Below are 27,413 nucleotides of genomic sequence, written 5' to 3' on the forward strand. Positions count from 1 at the left end.
TCAGTTAAACATGTATTGTAAATGTTTATCAGCACAGCATTATGACAGCATTTTCTAAACTGCAGAGGGGGTTCTTGCTATTATTTTGTAGGTTTCCTATACCATTATCTTCTGTAGAATGCATTTATTTAACCACCACCACCTCCACCACCACCACCATCATCATCACTAACCACCACCACCACCATCACCATCATCATCACTAACCACCACCACCACCATCATCATCACTAACCACCACCCACCACCATCATCACTAACCATCACCATCATCGCTAACCACCACCACCATCATCACTAACCACCACCACCATCATCATCATCATTACTAACTACCACCACCAGCACCATCATCATCATCACTAACCACCACCATCATCATCATCACTAACCACCACCACCACCATCACTAACCACCACCACCATCATCATCATCACTAACCACCACCACCACCATCATCACTAACCGCCACCATCATCATCAACACTAACCACCACCATCATCATCATCACTAACCACCACCATCATCATCATCATTATCAATATAATCCTCATCATCATCATCATCATCATCACCATGTTGAGTTGTGCTAAGGGGTTGAATGGTGTTCAGTAGGTGTAGTTTTGTGAATCACCTATCACATGTTACGATCATCAACTTGTTCAACTGAGAGGAGATCTGGCAACGGTACATGTTATCAAGGTATAAGGATCAAAGAAACACTTCCCACTGGATGGTAAACTCCATATCTTCAATTCCTTCATATCTTGTGTTGAGGGAATTCAATGTGGATTTTTACAGTTTCTACAAGGCATTGATTTAAAATGCTTACAAGGTGTTCAAACACTTCTTGGCAGAAATCATCTAGTTTGGCTCACACAGCTGGCTGTAGATATGGAATGCCTCCCGAATGGCACCTTATTCCTTTAGTGTCCATAGTGCTCTGCTTAAAGTAGTGCACTATTTAGGGAATAGGGTGCCAGCTCTGCTTAAAGTAGTGCACTATTTAGGGAATAGGGTGCCATTTGGGATGCATCCATGCACACAATTCTAAAGCACTCATGACAGTTCCTACCAGGGGCACGAGTCCAACTTTTACAGAAAGTGTTCCTGTGCCCAAATTCAATCTAAGGATCATAGGCAAAGCACTCAGATGTGAGTGGAATTAAAGAAACACAACCTGTTAGTGAAGTGTTTTACAGTAACACAACCTGTTAGTGAAGTGTTTTACAGTAATACAACCTGTTAGTGAAGTGTTTAACAGTAACACAAACTGTTAGTGAAGCATTTTACAGTAACACAACCTGTTAGTGAAGTGTTTTACAGTAACACAACCTGTTAGTGAAGTGTTTTACACTAACACAACCTGTTAGTGAAGTGTTTTACACTAACACAACCTGTTAGTGAAGTGTTTTACACTAACACAACCTGTTAGTGAAGTGATTTACAGTAACAAAACCTGTTAGTGAAGTGTTTTACACTAACACAACCTGTTAGTGAAGTGATGTAACACATGGGACCAAACTAGGGAAATGTAACAATCTATGTCACTTTGTTGGAGATTAATGAGTCTTAGTCTTAAGAGAACATACAGAGGAGCATGAAACTAGACAACTACAACAATAGAGATATACTTCATTAAGGATTTATAAAGGGTTTATAAGTAGTTTATAAATGGTTCATTATTAGTTACTAGTAATACAATTGTAAGCTTGTCATCTAGCTGCTTATTGCATACTAATACTTTAAATAATTGTATAATTAATAATACAAATAATTAATATATTATTTAGTGCAATAATTAGTAGTAGTAATATAATAAACATACTTTGTATATTAATTTGTATAATTATTATTATGTTATTCTCATTCATCAATATGTCTGCTTTAGACACAAGAGTAGAAGATAAAGTACTTTCTAGAAATGCATATCAATGACTTCCTCCATTTATTGCCCCTTCTTTGACTAATAATACATGGTACCATGCTGTTCTTTCTGAGTGCCTTGCGACAATCTCAGAGGCCCTTAATAATTGAAAGAGACTGTAATCTAAGCACGGTTGAAAAGAGAAATACAATTATCTGCATGTGAACCCTTTTAAAACCCAAAGCAGGTGAACTTCAGGTTACCTGGCAGATAAGACCTTAACTGATTAATATAATGTAGTGGCAGTGTGTGGAAGAATCACGGGTATATTCTACAGAGGGCCAATCTGTAGGGAGTTATTTTCATTCTGAAGTTGTGTTTAACTTATGAGTCACTTGCCTACCATGGGGATTTGGTATGTAGTGTGTCAAGGATAAAGAATCCAACGGCACTGGAAATACTGGAGACGTATACTTATACTCTGAGCTATGCAAGAAAGTGCATCTCAACGAATACAGGGGAAGAGTCTAAGAAAAAAAAAAAAAATCAAATTTCCAAGAAAATGTATTGTTAGTCATTTTAAACATGTTTCTATTATGACATCACAAAGGTACCCGTTCCAATTACTGCATATTTAACATGGTTTGGCCATCTTGAAATCTCCTGTACTGCAGGTGGAATCTTTGAGAGTAAAAGTACATGTTTTCCACAGGGTTTAAAGGCAGGCTTGGTATACAATAGAGAACAGACCTCTTGGAAACAGAGAGAGCAATGCTGTCTCTTCTATTTAATTCTGGGAATGCGTTATCTGACATGGCACATCAAATGTGCCAGCAAAAAGACTGCAAAGAAACAAATCAAATCAAAGTTTACAGATCACAAGATGGGATAAAAGAGCCGTATGAAAGATGTCACGATAACAGAGTGAAAGAATTAAAAACGTCATAATCTCATGAAGATTACCTAAGCACATTATCAGGTCTATGCATTCAGGGGGGGGGGAAAACGCATTTCAATTTGTATACTAGTATGAACGCTTACTGAGGAGTAAGTCCAAGTAAAAAATATATTTCATGTAGGCCTATAGCAGTTCAATAGTTCCAGTAGCAAAACAAAACATTTCAAGAAAGTACACCTGTTGCTCTACACAGATACTGTAAACAATAAGCGAAAGCCACACGACATGACAATGGTTGAAAGCAGCAGCAGAACTTGACCAATCCATTTTGACCATCTAGATAAGGGGTGTCAAACTCATTTTGCTCACGGACCGCATTCGGTCTTTAACGGGGTCTGGAAGGCCGAACGGAAAATATGTTATATTTCCTCGCTGTTAAAATGATCAAAATGATGTCCTCTATCCATCGGTTTGGGAATGTTCTATGCTCCCTGACTATCCAGCTTTCAGGGAATCAAAATCCAGTCAATTGTTATTTGTCACATGCTTGGTAAACAACATGTGTAGGGTAACAGTGAAATACTTACTTACAGGCCCTTCCCAACAATACAGAGAGAAAATATTAAAAATAATAGAAAAATAATAACCCAAGGAATAAATCCACAATGAGTAACAATAACTTGTCTATTTACAAGGGGTACCAGTACTGAGTAATGATAACTTGGCTATATACAAGGGGTACCCGTACTGAGTCATGATAACTTGGCTATAAATATGGGGTACCAGTACAGAGCAATGATAACTTGGCTATATACAAGGAGTACCAGTACTGAGTAATGATAACTTGGCTATATACAAGGGGTACCAGTACTGAGTCATGATAACTTGGCTATAAATATGGGGTACCAGTACAGAGCAATGATAACTTGGCTATATACAAGGGGTACCAGTACTGAGTCATGATAACTTGGCTATAAACATGGGGTACCAGTACTGAGTAATGATAACTTGGCTATAAACATGGGGTACCAGTACTGAGTAATGATAACTTGGCTATAAACATGGGGTACCAGTACTGAGTAATTATAACTTGGCTATAAACATGGGGTACCAGTACTGAGTAATGGTAACTTGGCTATAAACATGGGGTACCAGTACTGAGTAATTATAACTTGGCTATAAACATGGGGTACCAGTACTGAGTAATGGTAACTTGGCTATAAACATGGGGTACCAGTACTGAGTAATGGTAACTTGGCTATAAACATGGGGTACCAGTACTGAGTAATGCTAACTTGTCTAAATACATGGGGTACCAGATAACTTGTCTATATACATGGGGTACCAGATAACTTGTCTATATACAAGGGGTACCAGATAACTTGTCTATATACAAGGGGTACCAGATAACTTGTCTATATACAAGGGGTACCAGATAACTTGTCTTAACTGCCTTGTTCAGGGGCAGAACAACACATTTTAACCTTGTCAGCTCAGGGATTTGATCTTACAACCTCTCGGTTATACAAGTCCAATGCTCTAACCACTACTCTAACCTGCTGGTTACTGGCCCAATGCTCTAACCACTAGGCTACCTGCTGGTTACTGACCCAATGCTCTAACCACTAGGCTACCTGCTGGTTACTGGCCCAATGCTCTAACCACTAGGCTACCTGCTGGTTACTGGCCCAATGCTCTAACCACTAGGTTACCTGCTGGTTACTGGCCCAATGCTCTCACCACTAGGCTACCTGCTGGTTACTGGCCCAATGCTCTAACCACTAGGCTACCTGCTGGTTACTGGCCCAATGCTCTAACCACTAGGCTACCTGCTTGTTACTGGCCCAATGCTCTAACCACTAAGCTACCTGCTGGTTACTGGCCCAATGCTCTAACCACTAGGCTACCTGCTGGTTACTGGCCCAATGTTCTAACCACTAGGCTACATGCTGGTTACTGGCCCAATGCTCTAACCACTAGGCTACCTGCTGGTTACTGACCCAATGCTCTAACCACTAGGCTACATGCTGGTTACTGGCCCAATGCTCTAACCACTAGGCTACCTGCTGGTTACTGACCCAATGCTCTAACCACTAGGCTACCTGCTGGTTACTGGCCCAATGCTCTAACCACTAGGCTACCTGCTGGTTACTGGCCCAATGCTCTAACCACTAGGCTACCTGCTGGTTACTGGCCCAATGCTCTAACCACTAGGCTACCTGCTGGTTACTGGCCCAATGTTCTAACCACTAGGCTACCTGCTGGTTACTGGCCCAATGCTCTAACCACTAGGCTACATGCTGGTTACTGGCCCAATGCTCTAACCACTAGGCTACATGCTGGTTACTGGCCCAATGCTCTAACCACTAGGCTACCTGCTGGGTACTGACCCAATGCTCTAACCACTAGGCTACATGCTGGTTACTGGCCCAATGCTCTAACCACTAGGCTACCTGCTGGTTACTGACCCAATGCTCTAACCACTAGGCTACCTGCTGGTTACTGGCCCAATGCTCTAACCACTAGGCTACCTGCTGGTTACTGGCCCAATGCTCTAACCACTAGGCTACCTGCTGGTTACTGGCCCAATGCTCTAACCACTAGGCTACCTGCTGGTTACTGGTCCAACGCTCTAACCACTAGGCTACCTGCCGCCACAAATATGGGTCTAATATTTAAAACCGTTTCTGGTTTGGCTTTAGTCATAGTTTGGCTTCAGTCATTCCAATGTAGACTGGATCTGGCCCGCAGGCCTTGAGTTTGACACGTGATCTAGTGCTTCATGTCTTAAGCATGACATCATGTCCTGTCGTAGATGAAATGTAGCCATCAAGTCTCAGAGGTAAAAGGAAATACACCTCCAACTTTAGCCATCTGGTGTTTCTGTACCACGGTCTGCAAAGAAAAACATGTGTGTGTGTGTTTGTGTGTGTGTTTGACCTACGTGAAGGATTCTGATCCGCAGGAGAACTGCTGAGTAGCATCTGCTGGCAGCGACAACGCCTTGGGTCCTTCACATGACATGACAAATTACACTGGGCAGTTTACATTTAATTATCCCCTTGAATAATCACCTCCAAGAGAGATGATTTGGGAAGGAGGGGAGAGTGAAAACTAACGGGGGGAAGAGACAATATTTAGAAACATATTTTTTCTATATCAGACGGTGAAGGGAGGTGAAGGACCATAAAATGCCCTCTAACCTCTATTGACAGTAGAAAGGATTAACTTACTGATGCCATCTAACCTCTACTAACCTGAAGAAGGGTTAACTTACTGATGCCATCTAACCTCTACTAACCTGAAGAAGGGTTAACTTACTGATGCCAGCTAACCTCTACTAACCCGAAGAAGGGTTAACTTACTGATGCCATCGAACCTCTACTAACCTGAAGGGTTAACTTACTGATGCCATCTAACCTCTACTAACCCGAAGAAGGGTTAACTTACTGATGCCATCTAACCTCTACTAACCCGAAGAAGGGTTAACTTACTGATGCCATCTAACCTGTCACGGTGCTGACTTTTGCCCGTCGCCTGCAGCAAAAGCCTCTATCCCGTCCTCTGGCTAGGCAGAGTACTTTAGGATTGTAGTTACTTCGGTGTAACGAGGGCCTAGTCGTGCGGCCCTACCAACCCTTCTATCTATTCGTACTGGCCCTTCGCGTGAGTTGGGTTTGTCCCTTCCTTAACGTTGTCACTCCCTTGTTTTCCGGTCTGGGGTGAGGCCTTGGATAGATGAGTACTTTATTACTTTATGTTTATAGATTCCTCCTATACTCCCTTAACTCGTCTCTTCCTCTCTTGTATACCAATACCTAATAACTAAACTTCTGTTAGTTATTATGCTCGTCAGCTAGTAGTCACTTGGAAACTAGTATTGTTATATGTTTGACTTTTCCAAAGATATATTATTGTCCACACAATGAATTATTCTTTAATGCTATCACTTTAACCTATAGCCAAGGTCACTTTCCGTTTAGCGAGAGTGTCAAAGGCGTTTTCTCTCCGGATATCTATCCTGGCCTAGTTGTCAAAGTTTCCAGCTTTTATTCAGTCACTCTGTTTTTTGTCTTACACATGATATTACAGTTAAATGGTTATACAGTTCTAATACATCAATAATGCTCAATCAATCATAAATGCGTTATGCTATGCCAGATAATATTGCAAATCTTTAAATGCGTTAACACTTCTAACAATATTTACTAAATAGTAAAATAGTTAAATTACCTTAAATACTCAGCCCCTTGGTCACTTTCCTGTAATTGGTATTCTCACAGCAATAATGCTAGATTCCGAATTCCAATATTTGAATACTATTCACTTCCAACCCTGTGTATAGACTCAATATATTGGAACTGGTAGTTGGCTGTTTCCTTGTATTGCTAATCACTTCTGTACCTGATGTCTCACTGTGTGGTTGCCGCTTTGTCTGTGATCAAGGGGTGTCTAGACCCCTGTGTTTCAGTGACGCAGTCTTGGCTTCACAAAGTTCAACCAGGCAGATAGTGACCCAATAAAGTACTTAGGCAAAATTATACAATTCTCAAATATTGTACTAGTCCAACAAAAGGAGTATAGTGCAATAGTAAATGTACCTATGATGATTCTCCATATGAAGTCTGTCTCATATGTCAGTGAGTAATCATAGTTCTCTCATGATCTCTGTTCTCTTTATATACCTTTTTTTTACAGGGGGGTTTCCAAGGTGCTGGGCCTCTGTCTAAACCTTAGACTATTTCGCTAAATTTTAGACCTCAGTTAGTGCTCCACAGCTATAACTCAAGCTTCCTGTTCCAAATCTAGGTCATGCAACACTGCTGCCCACATTGCTGCTTCTGTGTTGCTGCTGGCTGATTCTACTTGATGATACCAGCTGGTTGTTTCTTCCACTGGAGGTGGTGTGTCCAGAGTCAGCAGTGAGAAGTCTATGATGGGTATCTCTTCTGCTTCCCCCGTTGTCCAGTTTCTGCAGGTGTAGTCCATGGTTCCAAGAGGTCCCATGGATGCCCTGTGTTGTTGTCCTCACTTCTTGATGGAGTGGGCAGATCCTTTTTGGCTTTTGTCACAAACCTCTACTAACCTGAAGAAGGGTTAACTTACTGATGCCATCTAACCTCTACTAACCTGAAGAAGGGTTAACTTACTGATGCCATCTAACCTCTACTAACCTGAAGAAGGGTTAACTTACTGATGCCATCTAACCTCTACTAACCTGAAGAAGGGTTAACTTACTGATGCCATCTAACCTCTACTAACCTGAAGAAGGGTTAACTTACTGATGCCATCTAACCTCTACTAACCTGAAGGGTTAACTTACTGATGCCATCTAACCTCTACTAACCTGAAGAAGGGTTAACTTACTGATGCCATCTAACCTCTTCCAACACATACAGTAGTGTACATTAGCTTTACTAATGAAGATCACTGACGGTGTTGCTGAGATGTCAGTTTGCTGTGATTAGCAGCTCTCCAGATGGGGGGGCTGTATTTGGTTCTCAGAAGGACCCACAGCTGACAGCTCTGTAGTGAAGAACAGGCACTGTGACAGCTCTGTGGTGAGGAACAGGCACTGTGACAGCTGACAGCTCTGTGGTGAGGAACAGGCACTGTGACAGCTCTGTGGTGAGGAACAGGCACTGTGACAGCTGACAGCTCTGTGGAACAGGCACAGGCACTGTGACAGCTCTGTGGTGAGGAACAGGCACTGTGACAGCTGACAGCTCTGTGGTGAGGAACGGGCACTGTGACAGCTGACAGCTCTGTGGTGAGGAACAGGCACTGTGACAGCTGACAGCTCTGTGGTAAGGAACAGGCACTGTAACAGCTGACAGCTCTGTAGTGAGGAACAGGCACTGTGACAGCTCTGTGGTGAGGAACAGGCACTGTAACAGCTGACAGCTCTGTAGTGAGGAACAGGCACTGTGACAGCTCTGTGGTGAGGAACAGGCACTGTGACAGCTCTGTGGTGAGGAACAGGCACTGTGACAGCTCTGTGGTGAGGAACAGGCACTGTGACAGCTCTGTGGTGAGGAACAGGCACTGTGACAGCTCTGTGGTGAGGAACATGCACTGTAACAGCTGGCAGCTCTGTGGTGAGGAACAGGCACTGTGACAGCTCTGTGGTGAGGAACATGCACTGTGACAGCTCTGTGGTGAGGAACAGGCACTGTGACAGCTGACAGCTCTGTGGTGAGGAACAGGCACTGTGACAGCTGACAGCTCTGTGGTGAGGAACAGGCACTGTGACAGCTCTGTGGTGAGGAACATGCACAGTAACAGCTGACAGCTATGTCGTGAGGAACAGGCACTGTGACAGCTCTGTGGTAAGGAACAGGCACTGTGACAGCTCTGTGGTGAGGAACAGGCACTGTGACAGCTCTGTGGTGAGGAACAGGCACTGTGACAGCTGACAGCTCTGTGGTGAGGAACAGGCACTGTGACAGCTCTGTGGTGAGGAACATGCACTGTAACAGCTGACAGCTCTGTGGTGAGGAACAGGCACTGTGACAGCTCTGTGGTGAGGAACAGGCACTGTGACAGCTCTGTGGTGAGGAACATGCACTGTGACAGCTGACAGCTCTGTGGTGAGGAACATGCACTGTGACAGCTGACAGCTCTGTGGTGAGGAACAGGCACTGTAACAGCTGACAGCACTGTGGTGAGGAACAGGCACTGTGACAGCTCTGTGGTGAGGAACATGCACTGTGACAGCTGACAGCTCTGTGGTGAGGAACATGCACTGTGACAGCTGACAGCTCTGTGGTGAGGAACATGCACTGTGACAGCTGACAGCTCTGTGGTGAGGAACATGCACTGTAACAGCTGACAGCTATGTGGTGAGGAACAGGCACTGTGACAGCTCTGTGGTGAGGAACATGCACTGTAACAGCTGACAGCTCTGTGGTAAGGAACATGCACTGTGACAGCTCTGTGGTGAGGAACAGGCACTGTGACAGCTCTGTGGTGAGGAACAGGCACTGTGACAGCTGACAGCTCTGTGGTGAGGAACAGGCACTGTGACAGCTCTGTGGTGAGGAACATGCACTGTGACAGCTGACAGCTCTGTGGTGAGGAACATGCACTGTGACAGCTGACAGCTCTGTGGTGAGGAACAGGCACTGTCACAGCTCTGTGGTGAGGAACAGGCACTGTGACAGCTGACAGCTCTGTGGTGAGGAACAGGCACTGTAACAGCTGACAGCTCTGTGGTGAGGAACAGGCACTGATGGGGGAGTTCTCAAGATGTCCATGTGGAAACGTCTGTGTGATGTGATGTCTAAGAAATGCTGTGCTTGAGAACTACAGTTTAATAAGACAGGCTTTGGCATAACTCTGTTGATGTTGATTAAAATCAATTGATAAAAGAGGATGTATGTTATTTTAATGGATTATTGGTTTATTCTCTCCCCCCAACATGTCTCTTATGTATAAGCTATCCAGTATGACCCAGTGCTAAACTAATCATGTGGTAGTTACTGAGGAGTACAGTGAGGTGATGACTGAGGAGTACAGCGAGGTGGTTACTGAGGAGTATAGTGAGGTGATTACTGAGGAGTACAGTGAGGTGATTACTGAGGAGTACAGTGAGGTGATTACTGAGGAGTACAGTGATGTGATTACTGAGGAGTACAGTGAGGTGATTACTGAGGAGTACAGGCAGGTTACTGAGGAGTACAGCGAGGTGGTTACTGAGGAGTATAGTGAGGTGATTACTGAGGAGTACAGTGAGGTGATGACTGAGGAGTACAGCGAGGTGGTTACTGAGGAGTATAGTGAGGTGATTACTGAGGAGTACAGTGAGGTGATTACTGAGGAGTACAGTGAGGTGATTACTGAGGAGTACAGTGAGGTGATTACTGAGGAGTACAGTGAGGTGATTACTGAGGAGTACAGGCAGGTTACTGAGGAGTACAGTGAGGAGGTTGCTGAGGAGTATAGTGAGGTGATTACTGAGGAGTACAGTGAGGAGGTTACTGAGGAGTACAGTGAGGTGATTACTGAGGAGTACAGTGAGGTGATTACTGAGGAGTACAGTGAGGAGGTTACTGAGGAGTACAGTGAGGTGATTACTGAGGAGTACAGTCAGGTTACTGAGGAGTACAGTGAGGTGGTTACTGAGGAGTACCGTGAGGGGGTTACTGAGGAGTACAGTGGGGAGGTTACTGAGGAGTACAGTGAGGTGATTACTGAGGAGTACAGTGAGGAGGTTACTGATGAGTACAGTGACGAGGTTACTGAGGAGTAGAGTGCGGTGGTTACTGAGGAGTACAGTGAGGAGGTTACTGAGGAGTACAGTGAGGAGGTTACTGAGGAGTACAGTGAGGTGGTTACTGAGGAGTACAGTGATGTGATTACTGAGGAGTACAGTGAGGTGATTACTGAGGAGTACAGTGAGGAGGTTACTGAGGAGTACAGTGACGAGGTTACTGAGGAGTACAGTGAGGAGGTTACTGAGGAGTACAGTGAGGTGATTACTGAGGAGTACAGTCAGGTTACTGGGGAGTACAGTGAGGTGATTACTGAGGAGTACAGTGAGGTGATTACTGAGGAGTACAGTGAGGAGGTTACTGAGGAGTACAATGAGGTGATTACTGAGGAGTACAGTCAGGTTACTGGGGAGTACAGTGAGGTGATTACTGAGGAGTACAGTGAGGTGATTACTGAGGAGTACAGTGAGGAGGTTACTGAGGAGTACAGTGAGGAGATTACTGAGGAGTACAGTGAGGAGGTTACTGAGGAGTACAGTGAGGTGGTTACTGAGGAGTACAGTGAGGTGGTTACTGAGGAGTACAGTGAGGAGGTTACTGAGGAGTACAGTGACGAGGTTACTGAGGAGTACAGTGAGGAGGTTACTGAGGAGTACAGTGAGGTGATTACTGAGGAGTACAGTCAGGTTACTGGGGAGTACAGTGAGGTGATTACTGAGGAGTACAGTGAGGTGATTACTGAGGAGTACAGTGAGGAGGTTACTGAGGAGTACAATGAGGTGATTACTGAGGAGTACAGTCAGGTTACTGGGGAGTACAGTGAGGTGATTACTGAGGAGTACAGTGAGGTGATTACTGAGGAGTACAGTGAGGAGGTTACTGAGGAGTACAGTGAGGTGATTACTGAGGAGTACAGTGAGGAGGTTACTGAGGAGTACAGTGAGGTGGTTACTGAGGAGTACAGTGAGGAGGTTACTGAGGAGTACAGTGAGGTGGTTACTGAGGAGTACAGTGAGGAGGTTACTGAGGAGTACAGTGAGGTGGTTACTGAGGAGTACAGTGAGGAGGTTACTGAGGAGTACAGTGAGGTGATTACTGAGGAGTACAGTGAGGAGGTTACTGAGGAGTACAGTGAGGTGGTTACTGAGGAGTATAGTTAGGTGATTACTGAGGAGTACAGTGAGTTGATTACTGAGGAATACAGTGAGGAGGTTACTGAGGAGTAGAGTGAGGTGGTTACTGAGGAGTACAGTGAGGAGGTTGCTGAGGACTATAGTGAGGTGATTACTGAGGAGTACTGTGAGGTGGTTACTGAGGAGTACAGTGCGTATGTTACTGAGGAGTACAGTGAGGAGGTTACTGATGAGTATAGTGAGGTGAATACAGAGGAGTACAGTGAGGAGGTTACTGAGGAGTAGAGTGAGGTGGTTACTGAGGAGTACAGTGAGGAGGTTACTGAGGAGTACAGTGAGTGGTTTACTGAGGAGTACAGTCAGGTTACTGAGGAGTACAGTGAGGAGGTTACTGAGGAGTACAGTGAGGTGATTACTGAGGAGTACAGTCAGGTTACTGAGGAGTACAGTGACGAGGTTACTGAGGAGTACAGTGAGGAGGTTACTGAGTACAGTGAGGTGGTTACTGAGGAGTACAGTGAGGTGGTTACTGAGGAGTACAGTGAGGAGGTTACTGAGTACAGTGAGGTGATTACTGAGGAGTACAGTGAGGTGGTTACTGAGGAGTACAGTGAGGTGGTTACTGAGGAGTACAGTGAGGTGGTTACTGAGGAGTACAGTGAGGTGATTACTGAGGAGTACAGTGAGGTGATTACTGAGGAGTACATTGACGAGCTTACTGAGGAGTAGACTGCGGTGGTTACTGAGGAGTACAGTGAGGAGGTTACTGAGGAGTACAGTCAGGTTACTGAGGAGTACAGTGAGGTGGTTACTGAGGAGTACAGTGAGGTGGTTACTGAGGAGTACAGTGAGGAGGTTACTGAGGAGTACAGTGAGGAGGTTACTGAGTACAGTGAGGAGGTTACTGAGGAGTACAGTGAGGTTATTACTGAGGAGTACAGTCAGGTTACTGGGGAGTACAGTGAGGTGATTACTGAGGAGTACAGTGAGGTGGTTACTGAGGAGTACAGTCAGGAGGTTACTGAGGAGTACAGTGAGGTGATTACTGAGGAGTACAGTGAGGAGGTTACTGAGGAGTACAGTGAGGAGGTTACTGAGGAGTACAGTGAGGTGGTTACTGAGGAGTATAGTGAGGAGGTTACTGAGGAGTAGAGTGAGTTGGTTACTGAGGAGTACAGTGAGGTGGTTACTGAGGAGTACAGTGAGGAGGTTACTGAGGAGTATAGTAAGGTGATTACTGAGGAGTACAGTGAGGAGGTTACTGAGGAGTAGAGTGAGGTGGTTACTGAGGAGTACAGTGAGGAGGTTACTGAGGAGTAGAGTGAGGTGATTACTGAGGAGTACCGTGAGGGGGTTACTGAGGAGTACAGTGGGGAGGTTACTGAGGAGTATAGTGAGGTGATTACTGAGGAGTACAGTGAGGTGGTTACTGAGGAGTACAGTGAGGAGCTTACTGATGAGTACAGTGACAAGGTTACTGAAGAGTACAGTGAGGTGATTACTGAGGAGTACAGTCAGGTTACTGAGGAGTACAGTGACGAGGTTACTGAGGAGTACAGTGAGGAGGTTACTGAGTACAGTGAGGTGATTACTGGGGAGTACAGTGAGGTGGTTACTGAGGAGTACAGTGAGGAGGTTACTGAGTACAGTGAGGTGATTACTGAGGAGTACAGTGAGGTGGTTACTGAGGAGTACAGTGAGGTGGTTACTGAGGAGTACAGTGAGGTGATTACTGAGGAGTACAGTGAGGTGATTACTGAGGAGTACAGTGAGGTGATTACTGAGGAGTACATTGACGAGCTTACTGAGGAGTAGACTGCGGTGGTTACTGAGGAGTACAGTGAGGAGGTTACTGAGGAGTACAGTCAGGTTACTGAGGAGTACAGTGAGGTGGTTACTGAGGAGTACAGTGAGGTGGTTACTGAGGAGTACAGTGAGGAGGTTACTGAGGAGTACAGTGAGGAGGTTACTGAGTACAGTGAGGAGGTTACTGAGGAGTACAGTGAGGTTATTACTGAGGAGTACAGTCAGGTTACTGGGGAGTACAGTGAGGTGATTACTGAGGAGTACAGTGAGGTGGTTACTGAGGAGTACAGTCAGGAGGTTACTGAGGAGTACAGTGAGGTGATTACTGAGGAGTACAGTGAGGAGGTTACTGAGGAGTACAGTGAGGTGGTTACTGAGGAGTATAGTGAGGAGGTTACTGAGGAGTAGAGTGAGTTGGTTACTGAGGAGTACAGTGAGGTGGTTACTGAGGAGTACAGTGAGGAGGTTACTGAGGAGTATAGTAAGGTGATTACTGAGGAGTACAGTGAGGAGGTTACTGAGGAGTAGAGTGAGGTGGTTACTGAGGAGTACAGTGAGGAGGTTACTGAGGAGTAGAGTGAGGTGATTACTGAGGAGTACCGTGAGGGGGTTACTGAGGAGTACAGTGGGGAGGTTACTGAGGAGTATAGTGAGGTGATTACTGAGGAGTACAGTGAGGTGGTTACTGAGGAGTACAGTGAGGAGCTTACTGATGAGTACAGTGACAAGGTTACTGAAGAGTACAGTGAGGTGATTACTGAGGAGTACAGTCAGGTTACTGAGGAGTACAGTGACGAGGTTACTGAGGAGTACAGTGAGGAGGTTACTGAGTACAGTGAGGTGATTACTGGGGAGTACAGTGAGGTGGTTACTGAGGAGTACAGTGAGGAGGTTACTGAGTACAGTGAGGTGATTACTGAGGAGTACAGTGAGGTGGTTACTGAGGAGTACAGTGAGGTGGTTACTGAGGAGTACAGTGAGGTGATTACTGAGGAGTACAGTGAGGTGATTACTGAGGAGTACAGTGAGGTGATTACTGAGGAGTACAGTGAGGAGGTTACTGAGGAGTACAGTCAGGTTACTGAGGAGTACAGTGAGGTGATTACTGAGGAGTACAGTGAGGTTACTGTGTACAGTGAGGAGGTTACTGAGGAGTACAGTGACGAGGTTACTGAGGAGTACAGTGAGGTGATTACTGAGGAGTACAGTCAGGTTACTGAGGAGTACAGTGACGAGGTTACTGAGGAGTACAGTGAGGAGGTTACTGAGTACAGTGAGGTGATTACTGGGGAGTACAGTGAGGTGGTTACTGAGGAGTACAGTGAGGTGGTTACTGAGGAGTACAGTGAGGAAGTTACTGAGTACAGTGAGGTGATTACTGAGGAGTACAGTGAGGTGGTTACTGAGGAGTACAGTGAGGTGGTTACTGAGGAGTACAGTGAGGTGGTTACTGAGGAGTACAGTGAGGTGATTACTGAGGAGTACAGTGAGGTGATTACTGAGGAGTACATTGACGAGCTTACTGAGGAGTAGAGTGCGGTGGTTACTGAGGAGTACAGTGAGGAGGTTACTGAGGAGTACAGTCAGGTTACTGAGGAGTACAGTGAGGTGGTTACTGAGGAGTACAGTGAGGTGGTTACTGAGGAGTACAGTGAGGAGGTTACTGAGGAGTACAGTGAGGAGGTTACTGAGTACAGTGAGGAGGTTACTGAGGAGTACAGTGAGGTGATTACTGAGGAGTACAGTCAGGTTACTGGGGAGTACAGTGAGGTGATTACTGAGGAGTACAGTGAGGTGGTTACTGAGGAGTACAGTCAGGAGGTTACTGAGGAGTACAGTGAGGTGATTACTGAGGAGTACAGTGAGGTGATTACTGAGGAGTACAGTGAGGAGGTTACTGAGGAGTACAGTGAGGTGGTTACTGAGGAGTATAGTGAGGAGGTTACTGAGGAGTAGAGTGAGTTGGTTACTGAGGAGTACAGTGAGGTGGTTACTGAGGAGTACAGTGAGGAGGTTACTGAGGAGTATAGTGAGGTGATTACTGAGGAGTACAGTGAGGAGGTTACTGAGGAGTAGAGTGAGGTGGTTACTGAGGAGTACAGTGAGGAGGTTACTGAGGAGTAGAGTGAGGTGATTACTGAGGAGTACCGTGAGGGGGTTACTGAGGAGTACAGTGGGGAGGTTACTGAGGAGTATAGTGAGGTGATTACTGAGGAGTACAGTGAGGTGGTTACTGAGGAGTACAGTGAGGAGGTTACTGATGAGTACAGTGACAAGGTTACTGAAGAGTACAGTGAGGTGATTACTGAGGAGTACAGTCAGGTTACTGAGGAGTACAGTGACGAGGTTACTGAGGAGTACAGTGAGGAGGTTACTGAGTACAGTGAGGTGATTACTGGGGAGTACAGTGAGGTGGTTACTGAGGAGTACAGTGAGGAGGTTACTGAGTACAGTGAGGTGATTACTGAGGAGTACAGTGAGGTGGTTACTGAGGAGTACAGTGAGGTGGTTACTGAGGAGTACAGTGAGGTGATTACTGAGGAGTACAGTGAGGTGATTACTGAGGAGTACAGTGAGGTGATTACTGAGGAGTACAGTCAGGTTACTGAGGAGTACAGTGAGGTGATTACTGAGGAGTACAGTGAGGTTACTGTGTACAGTGAGGAGGTTACTGAGGAGTACAGTGAGGTGATTACTGAGGAGTACAGTGAGGTTACTGAGGAGTACAGTGAGGTGATTACTGAGGAGTACAGTCAGGTTACTGAGGAGTACAGTGAGGTGATTACTGAGGAGTACAGTGAGGAGGTTACTGTTTCATTCCATTTGAAAAATGCAGAATTTCCATGTAATTTCTCATATTTGAAGTCCTTTATAAGTCCTTTACATGTAAAATACCCCACACTATGGCTGAAATCTATAAATACAATATATAAATCCCCAAAACACGTGTGTAAAGCCATCGTGGAGGATTGAACACAGGGCTGCAGTATGCATTATGACTCCATCACTCACAATACAATGACTCACAAGTATGTCATGTTTAGCCTGGGTTCCTCCTAATGTCTGTACATTACTCTGTATATTTCCTCCTCTGCTGGGATCCTGCCTTTATTGACAGCTGTGTTACATGTCCCAGGGTGATCACCTTTGGTGTGGCGCTGATTTTCTAAAATAACAGATGTCTTGTCATGCTGCTGCATGGGACTGCCATACCTTAGAGTGGGAACACTTGGCAGGACTGTGCTCGTATTCCTTTGATGTAAAAAGGCACTTTATGATACAGTTTTGGTGCCAAAACACAGGCTAGATAAATAATGGATGAAACATAAAAGCAGATTGAACCAGGATGATGAATCCTCGTCAACTGGCCGGTTAAGAGGAGAAGGGTCGGATCGGTGTGTCATTCAACTGATGGATAACTTTCAGAGGACAAAATCTACACAGCTATGTTACACACTATTTACACAGTGTGGCGGTTTCGGCGCCAAGATCTCTGTAAGGCCTGGTTTACACATACAAACACACACCACCAGTCCAAGGGAAGGGTTAAAGTGGTTTAGTATTATCAGAGGTCGGCAGCGTTCCATTTCTACAAAACTCTGAACAAACAGACTAAACACTTCGTCACCAGTGGAAGGTCCTCCAATCTTGCTCTTTGGGGGTTCAATCATTGCTGAACTCATCAGTTCCTTTCTTCCGGTAAATCTCCTTCTCCACCGTACTTCCTCTCTCCCCAATAACCTCCTACTCATTCACCTGTCGGGGTCAAAGAAAAGACAGGGCACGGTTAAGTAGAGGCCCTGATTGGTTTCACCTGTCTGCAGTTTGGCTCTGATCACAACGGGAGACAGGTGTGGCTGTTCTGCTGCAGTCTAGAAGTTTCCCCTGCGCTGTCCGTGGTTCTGCCTCTGGGGACTACTTCACATTGCTGTCCGTGGTCCTGGCATCCAGAAAACAAAGCAACCTCGCAGGCACCATACCGTCCATCCACCACACAACCCCTGAAACCGCTACAATAGTTAAGTGACACACTATTTACACAGCTAAGTGACACTATTTACACAGCTAAATGACACTATTTACACACCTAAGTGACACTATTTACACAGCTAAGTGACACTATTGACACAGTTGAGGGACACTATTGACACAGTTGAGTGATACTATTTACACAGTTAAGTGACACTATTTACACAGTTGAGTGATACTATTTACACAGTTAAGTGACACTATTTACACAGCTAAGTGACACTATTTACACAGCTAAGTGACACTATTTACACAGCTAAATTACACGATTTACACAGCTAAGTGAAACTATTTACACAGCTAAGTGACACTATTTACACAGTTGAGTGATACTATTTACACAGTTAAGTGACACTATTTACACAGTTAAGTAACACTATTTACACAGGTAAGTGATAACAACATGGATAAATGCTGTAAATATATTCAAACTATTCTTTACAACAACAACAACATGTCACATTTGCAGTTTCACATGTTGACCTTAAATTTAAATGTCACATCTGAAACCATATTTTCACATGTATTGAATTTAGAGTTCACATGTTAAAGCCAGATTCAGTAAGTGCAAAATAAATCAAATGAATGTTCGATTTTGGTTTATATCTCTCAAATAAGAGATATTGAGTCTTAATTTGACTTATTTAGTGCTTTGACGCCACAACACTGGAAATACTGGAGCTTTTTTCCGTTTGCCACCTTCAGGTTTGTTTACATTTTGCAGCTAATTTCTCAGCCAGACGACGTGAAGTGTATGATCGAGAGTAGCCAAAATGTAATCTCGCTCATGCGCTGAGTGATGTTTACAACTTACCTGTCACTCAGCCATAGTGCAGAGTGACAGTTAACCTCGCAGTCAGTCCAGTCGGACTGTAACCAAAGATACTGATAAGAGTACTTTTTGGAATAAAATATTCAATTATTTTATGTAATTAGCCATCCATTATATTGTATACTTTGTTCTGTTCTGGAAAATAGCTAGTTTCTGCCAACCTGGTCTCAGATTCACAAAACCTTCTTAATAAGACATTTCTTCTTCCATTGTTTCCTTAACTATAGACTTAAGAAGAAAGTTAAAAAGGTTATTGGACATTTCCTTGCGCTATTTCTTATGTTTCAAAAGTTAAGAAAAAATGTGATTATTGAAAATAAAGTTATTGGAAATGTTCTTTAAATTCCAAGATAGTTCATTCTTAGTGATCCCTTCGCGCGCCAATTAACGAGATTGACTTGACAACACCCAGTGAAATAGCAGCGCGCCAAATTCAAAAACAGAAATACTCATAATAATAATTCATAAATCATACAAGTGTCATACATTGGTTTAAATATGAATTTCTTGTTAATCCAGCCACAGTGTCAGATTTCAAAAAGGCTTTGCGGCGAAAGCAAACCATGCTATTATCTGAGGACAGCACCGCTTACCAACACATGAAAATCAGATTTCAACCCGCCAGGCGCGACACATTTGTCAGAAATAACGATATAATTAATTCCTTACCTTTGAAGATCTTCTTCTGTTGGCACTCCAATATGTCCATTAAACATCACAAATGGTCCTTTTGTTCGATAAATTTATATCTCCAAAATGTCTATTTATTTGGCACGTTTGATTCAGAAAATACACCGGTTCCAACTCGCGCAACATGACAACAAAGTATCTAATATAGTTACCTGTAAACTTGATCCAAACATTTCAAACAACTTTCCTAGTCCAACTTTAGGTATTTTTAAACGTAAATAATCGATAACATTTAAGACGGAATAAACTTCATATGAAAGTTTCAGTATTGATTATTAAAACCCAAGAACATGTTGTAGAACAGTAATCTTAGTAAGAAATACGCTAACATGATTGCCATTGGTAGCTAGATAGCTAGCTAAAATAGTTGCCTAGCAACAAACATCTTAAGAAGATTTGTAAGAAGATATTTGAGAATTTCATAAGAAAATCATAAAATCTTAAGATATTGTTGAGGAATTGCACTTATGAACTATCTTATGAACTTCTTAAAAAGCTTCTTAATTTTTTGTGTAAGAAGTGTTTTGTGAATCTGGGCCCTGTTCTGCATGTTCTGTAGTGTTCTGCCTGTTGGCTAGACTAGGCAGCTACTGTAGCTAGCTAACTGCCTATATTAGTTAGCTCACTAGCTCGCTAGCAAACTAACAGTTAGCTACCGTTAGGCTCATCGTAAATCAAAAATGCTTGTTTTCTGTGTTAGCTAATTAGTCACGTTTGTCTCCCTTCCTCAACATAAACATCTAAAAAGCTAGCATTACTATATCAGAGATGTCAAGGTAATATAGCTAATATCTAATGACCTTGTGAATGTATCAATAGTTGTAGCTAAGTTAGCTGTCAGTCATAGCTAGGTCTATGAAATATTTACAGCAAATAATATCGACATCTACTAATTGCTATTCTTACATTGAGCATATTTTCTGTCAATTGCTGGCAGCACCTTTTCACCAGGTCAAATTTCTAGTACAGGTAAACGTACTTGGTGGACTTGGTGATTCTGATTCATCAATGATTGCTTTTAGGAGAATCTGCTGCCTGAATATGGCACATATAGGTCTAAAAAGAGAAGGAGAGCCAGGGACAGAGGTCCAAGGGCCTGTGGAGGATTGCTGAGGGCCAGTGGAGGATTGCTGAGGGCCAGTGGAGGATTGCTGAGGGCCAGTGTAGAAACAGGGTCCATGTAGAGGGTAAGAGGATCACACAGGGCCAGGGGAGGGAACAGGGGAGGAGGTAGAAGCAGCAGAGGCAGAATCTGGGAAATATCCCTGCTGACAGGGAGAGAGTTGATCATCAGCAAGATAGACGTGCACAGCTTTGTAAGCCACACAACACCATGTCTGATTAGTCTAAACCAAATTTTGACCAGATTGTCAACTCTGGTACTCATGTCAACCAGGAAGAATAGCTGGTTTTTTTTACTCATTAACTTTAGGCGTATCTTGAACAGCTGTCGGAGAGAGAGAGAGACACACATGGTGATTTGACGATGATGCTGGAGAGGACACCAGGAGCCCTTTTTGATGTGGTCCATCTCATCCAGGCCAACCAGGGAGGTGCAGGGGGAGGCCCTTTTTGGTGCACCTGTGGCAGGTGTCATGAAATGCCAACTGACTGAGGAGAAGTGTTGTGGTGGGGGGCTAACCACCTGCATCAGTACAGCGCTACACATGTACACTTCCTGCCTGGAGCCTGGAAACCGTGAGCAACATCAGGGTCTACAGGAATGATCTGTTAGCCCTGGATGAGAGCGAGGAACAGGGAGAAGACCATGCGGAGTACAGGCGTGCTGCCTACCGGCAGTTTATCTGTCGGCAGCATGGCATGCTTCGGCAGGGTCACAGAATTGTTATTCCAAGCTGCTGCGTGTGGCACATCAGAGACGCTTTCCCTGACACTAATGGCCTGTATAAAGGATTCACTCCTGGCAGACTAAAAGAATTCTGTCCATGTATTTGTTTGTTTATTTGTGTATGTGTTCGCCAACTCTAATCCACAGTTTATTATTAAAAACTGATGTTACAGACAAAGGTTGAATATAGTGCAAAATGTTTTATTTGTTCAACAAATATATATATTTTTTATATGAAACAGAATCATAGAACACAGAATTTGACGGTGTATAAATTACATTTATTTAGACATAAGACAACATTCATGAGTGACAATGTACTCATAAGGTTTATTTATAGGTAGATTAGTAGAGTGGACTGTACAATACATTATCAATAACATGAGGTTATTTACAATTGCTATTTATTGGCAAATTAGGTTTATTTAATTGAGTAGAGGGGACTGTACAATAACACAATGTACAATAACATAATGGTGGTTATTTGTTATTGTTATTTACAATAAACTATAGGAACGAATTGTTAGCTATTGGTATTCAGTGTGCATGTGTGCTTGTGTGTGCATGTGTGTGCGTGCGTGCGCGTGCGTGCATGTGTGTGTGTGTGTGTGTGTGTGTGTGTGTGTGTGTGTGTGCGCGTGTGTGCGTGTGCGCGTGTGTGCGTGTGCGCGTGCGTGCGTGCGTGTGTGTGTGTGCGTGCGTGCGTGCGCGTGTGTGTGTGTGCGTGTGTGCGTGTGTGTGTGTGCGTGTGTGTGCGCACGCGCGCATGTGGGCATGGGGTTTCTGTCAAAAATCAGGAAGAGACCCAGATGCAGACATTTTCTAAGTAACAAAAGTTTATTACAAAAACAGGGGGGCAGGCAAATGACAAGTCAAGGGCAGGCAGAGGTCAGTAGTCCAGAGCAGAGTCCGAAAGGTACAGAACGGCAGGCGGGCTCAGGGTCAGGCCAGGCAGAGGTCAGTAATCCAGGGTGGTTGACAAGGTACAGAACGGCAGGCAGGCTGAGGGCAGGCAGAATGGTCAAAACCGAAAACTAGAAAACAGGAACTAGAGAAAGACAGAAGCACGGGGAAAACGCCGGTAGGCTTGACGAAACAAAACAAACTGGCAACTGACAAACAGAGAACACAGGTATGTATACACTGGGGATAATGGGGAAGATGGGCGACACCTGAAGGGGGGTGGAAACAAGCACAAAGACAGGTGAACCAGAACAGGGTAGGGAGAGGGAGGAAAATATACACCTAGAAACATTCTGTTTGACCCTACTTTTAAAAACCAATCTTATCACTCATACCTAACTAAATTTAATCTTATCACTCATACCTAACCCTCGGCTGACATAAGCCTGAACCAGCACCTGGATGGGTGGTGGTGGAACCTCAGGGAGAAGGCCAAGATTCCTAGGGTCACTGGCTACACGAGGAATGATCCTTGGCATTCCCACGTTGGATGCCAACCTCTGTCTGACCACACCTGCTTGCAGCTCAGGGATGTAACTGTAGGGTTTTGGGGTCTTCTTCGCAAGCACTGTCCATCACTTTATACTGGTAGTTAACAACTTTTTAACCATTTACAACTACTTTCTTGTTAAATAGTTTGCTTAATTTGGTTATTTTGCCGGCTAGTCATTGAACGAACACATCATCAGCTAATGTTAGTTACAATGAAGAAAGTGGTTGTATCTGTCAGTCAAGTATACCTGTTCAGCAGAAACAATGACATTTCCCCAGCTCGTGGAGTTGACTCCGGAGCTCCCGCCCCCTTTCAAAACTGTCACCAATATTTATTCTTCTTTGAGGTTTATTGGCAGACTACACTCATAAGGTGTATTGTTGTCACCTACTGTACAGGGTAGTACAAAATAAGTAACAACGTGCTTCATCTGACTCTTCAACTACTAACTTACATATTTATTCCTTTAACAAACACTTCACGTCACGTGACCAAACACTGCAGCTGCTTCTGTACATACGGTCTTAACTCATATCTCACATACCCAAGTTTTACATAAGTCAGGAGAACCACTTCATCAAAGGACAGTAAAACCGATGGACTTTGCTCCTTCTTTCCATCTATCATTCAATTCAAGTGACATGCACCTACCACTCCTGTCACCCCAAAAAACATCCTTGCTCGTGAATTACCCTCCAGCCATAAACTGCTGTACATTTACAACTTTAGCCCTTTCTACTCCACTCTTCTCCACCGTTGTCGACTCATTCTCACCAACTATACTCGCGCCAAGATCATCGCACAACACTTCCGCTTTCGTCATTGCTCCTCCAGTCATCCCCCGGACTCCCTCACTCTTTGCTGTGAATGAGGCAAGAGTTTGGGTTCTCGAAGTAGAACCCCTATTGTCCTCATTCCAGCACAGCTGTTGCTTCACCAACTTTCTCTCCATTTCCTCCATTTTGTCCACACTAGTCGCCGCCATTTACGACTCCCCGCTGTTTGTTCCTCCTTCCAGGGCACGATGACTTATTCTTCTTTTCGTGTCCGTGGCCTTGACTCCCTGTCCAATGTCGGTCATCTCTGCCCCCTTCCGGACATGATCCGAAACGATACCTTCACCAATATTTACTCTTCACCTCCTAATATCTTGTTGTTTTCGGTTAAGTTTTTTTTCCTCGTCGGTTGATAGTAACACTTAAAATCTTGCGTTTGCAAGATTTTGCAAGAACACGAGAACAATGATTCTTGTTGTGTATGTCTGATGCAAACACATTCCATTGATTTGTTTTGTCGCCCTAACATAAAAAATCATTAATATAAACAAACTGACATAGCAGAATTCGAACTTACACTTACTGAGTCTGGCTTTAACACCACCTTTACACATGTGAGGAGAAAAAACTATATCACCTCACATGTGAATTGCAGTTTGTGAAAGCAAAACATAAGCCCCAAAGTATTAATAGCAAAACAAATATTGCAAGGAGACAAACCCCAAAAATTGGCAGATTTTTTATTTATTTTTCTCCTGCTATTGTCCCTCTCTTTGGTTATGTTACCCTGGTCCTTTGGTTATGTTACCCTGGTCCTTTGGTTATGTTACCCTGGTCCTTTGGTTATGTTACCCTGGTCCTTTGGTTATGTTACCCTGGTCCTTTGGTTATGTTACCCTGGTCCTTTGGTTATGTTACCCTGGTCCTTTGGTTATGTTACCCTGGTCCTTTGGTTATGTTACCCTGGTCCTTTGGTTATGTTACCCTGGTCCTTTGGTTATGTTACCCTGGTCCTTTGGTTATGTACCCTGGTCCTTTGGTTATGTTACCCCGGTCCTTTGGTTATGTTACCCTGGTCCTTTGGTCATGTTACCCCGGTCCTTTGGTTATGTTACCCTGGTCCTTTGGTTATGTTACCCTGGTCCTTTGGTTATGTTACCCCGGTCCTTTGGTTATGTTACCCTGGTCCTTTGGTTATGTTACCCCGGTCCTTTGGTTATGTTACCCCGGTCCTTTGGTTATGTTACCCTGGTCCTTTGGTTATGTTACCCTGGTCCTTTGGTTATGTTACCCCGGTCCTTTGGTTATGTTACCCTGGTCCTTTGGTTATGTTACCCCGGTCCTTTGGTTATGTTACCCCGGTCCTTTGGTTATGTTACCCCGGTCCTTTGGTTATGTTACCCTGGTCCTTTGGTTATGTTACCCTGGTCCTTTGGTTATGTTACCCCGGTCCTTTGGTTATGTTACCCCGGTCCTTTGGTTATGTTACCCCGGTCCTTTGGTTATGTTACCCTGGTCCTTTGGTTATGTTACCCTGGTCTTTTGGTTATGTTACCCTGGTCCTTTGGTTATGTTACCCTGGTCCTTTGGTTATGTTACCCCGGTCCTTTGGTTATGTTACCCCGGTCCTTTGGTTATGTTACCCTGGTCCTTTGGTTATGTTACCCCGGTCCTTTGGTTATGTTACCCTGGTCCTTTGGTTATGTTACCCCGGTCCTTTGGTTATGTTACCGCGTTCCTTTGGTTATGTTACCCCGGTCCTTTGGTTATGTTACCCTGGTCCTTTGGTTATGTTACCCTGGTCCTTTGGTTATGTTACCCTGGTCCTTTGGTTATGTTACCCTGGTCTTTTGGTTATGTTACCCTGGTCCTTTGGTTATGTTACCCTGGTCCTTTGGTTATGTTACCCTGGTCCTTTGGTTATGTTACCCTGGTCCTTTGGTTATGTTACCCTGGTCCTTTGGTTATGTTACCCTGGTCCTTTGGTTATGTTACCCTGGTCCTTTGGTTATGTCACCCTGGTCCTTTGGTTATGTTACCCTGGTCCTTTGGTTATGTTACCCTGGTCCTTTGGTCATGTTACCCTGGTCCTTTGGTTATGTTACCCTGGTCCTTTGGTTATGTTACCCTGGTCCTTTGGTTATGTTACCCTGGTCCTTTGGTTATGTTACCCCGGTCCTTTGGTTATGTTACCCTGGTCCTTTGGTTATGTTACCCCGGTCCTTTGGTTATGTTACCCCGGTCCTTTGGTTATGTTACCCCGGTCCTTTGGTTATGTTACCCTGGTCCTTTGGTTATGTTACCCCGGTACTTTGGTTATGTTACGCCGGTCCTTTGGTTATGTTACCCTGGTCCTTTGGTTATGTTACCCTGGTCCTTTGGTTATGTTACCCTGGTCCTTTGGTTATGTTACCCCGGTCCTTTGGTTATGTTACCCTGGTCCTTTGGTTATGTTACCCTGGTCCTTTGGTTATGTTACCCTGGTCCTTTGGTTATGTTACCCCGGTCCTTTGGTTATGTTACCCCGGTCCTTTGATTATGTTACCCTGGTCCTTTGGTTATGTTACCCTGGTCCTTTGGTTATGTTACCCCGGCCCTTTGGTTATGTTACCCCGGTCCTTTGGTTATGTTACCCCGGTCCTTTGGTTATGTTACCCTGGTCCTTTGGTTATGTTACCCCGGTCCTTTGGTTATGTTACCCTGGTCCTTTGGTTATGTTACCCTGGTCCTTTGGTTATGTCACCCTGGTCCTTTGGTTATGTTACCCTGGTCCTTTGGTTATGTTACCCTGGTCCTTTGGTTATGTTACCCTGGTCCTTTGGTTATGTTACCCTGGTCCTTTGGTTATGTTACCCTGGTCCTTTGGTTATGTTACCCTGGTCCTTTGGTTATGTTACCCTGGTCCTTTGGTTATGTTACCCTGGTCCTTTGGTTATGTTACCCTGGTCCTTTGGTTATGTTACCCCGGTCCTTTGGTTATGTTACCCTGGTCCTTTGGTTATGTTACCCTGGTCCTTTGGTTATGTTACCCTGGTCCTTTGGTTATGTTACCCTGGTCCTTTGGTTATGTTACCCTGGTCCTTTGGTTATGTTACCCTGGTCCTTTGGTTATGTTACCCTGGTCCTTTGGTTATGTTACCCTGGTCCTTTGGTTATGTTGCCCTGGTCCTTTGGTTATGTTGCCCTGGTCCTTTGGTTATGTTACCCTGGTCCTTTGGTTATGTTACCCCGGTCCTTTGGTTATGTTACCCTGGTCCTTTGGTTATGTTACCCCGGTCCTTTGGTTATGTTACCCTGGCCTTTGGTTATGTTACCCTGGTCCTTTGGTTATGTTACCCTGGTCCTTTGGTTATGTTACCCCGGTCCTTTGGTTATGTTACCCCGGTCCTTTGGTTATGTTACCCTGGTCCTTTGGTTATGTTACCCTGGTCCTTTGGTTATGTTACCCCGGTCCTTTGGTTATGTTACCCCGGTCCTTTGGTTATGTTACCCTGGTCCTTTGGTTATGTTACCCTGGTCCTTTGTTATGTTACCCTGGTCCTTTGGTTATGTTGCCCTGGTCCTTTGGTTATGTTGCCCTGGTCCTTTGGTTATGTTACCCTGGCCTTTGGTTATGTTAACCTGGTCCTTTGGTTATGTTAACCTGGTCCTTTGGTTATGTTACCCCGGTCCTTTGGTTATGTTACCCTGGCCTTTGGTTATGTTACCCTGGTCCTTTGGTTATGTTACCCCGGTCCTTTGGTTATGTTACCCTGGTCCTTTGGTTATGTTACCCTGGTCCTTTGGTTATGTTACCCTGGTCCTTTGGTTATGTTACCCTGGTCCTTTGGTTATGTTGCCCTGGTCATTTGGTTATGTACCC

General features: G+C 44.4%; 2 protein-coding genes across 2 annotated transcripts; one reads left to right on the forward strand and one right to left on the reverse strand.

Annotated features, from left to right (window-relative positions):
- Nucleotides 1-8,194: 8,194 nt before the first annotated feature.
- Nucleotides 8,195-9,814, reverse strand: LOC139569875 (keratin-associated protein 10-6-like). The gene has a single exon (XM_071391196.1). It carries the CDS (start codon nt 9,812-9,814, stop codon nt 8,195-8,197), a length of 1,620 nt encoding a protein of 539 aa, XP_071247297.1.
- A 691-nt stretch (nt 9,815-10,505) lies between these two features.
- LOC139569876 (fap1 adhesin-like) lies at nt 10,506-17,946 on the forward strand. Its single transcript, XM_071391197.1, has 14 exons — nt 10,506-10,763; nt 10,851-11,014; nt 11,189-11,464; nt 11,591-11,876; nt 12,207-12,394; nt 13,007-13,250; nt 13,434-13,666; nt 14,072-14,312; nt 14,496-14,728; nt 15,218-15,448; nt 15,617-15,860; nt 16,044-16,289; nt 16,512-16,724; nt 17,791-17,946. The coding sequence occupies exons 1-14, from the start codon at nt 10,506-10,508 to the stop codon at nt 17,944-17,946; spliced, it is 3,213 nt and encodes a 1,070-aa protein (XP_071247298.1).
- Nucleotides 17,947-27,413: the final 9,467 nt, after the last annotated feature.

The sequence above is a fragment of the Salvelinus alpinus genome, chromosome 3 (assembly GCF_045679555.1).
Source record: "Salvelinus alpinus chromosome 3, SLU_Salpinus.1, whole genome shotgun sequence".
NCBI classification, from domain to species: Eukaryota; Metazoa; Chordata; class Actinopteri; order Salmoniformes; family Salmonidae; genus Salvelinus; species Salvelinus alpinus.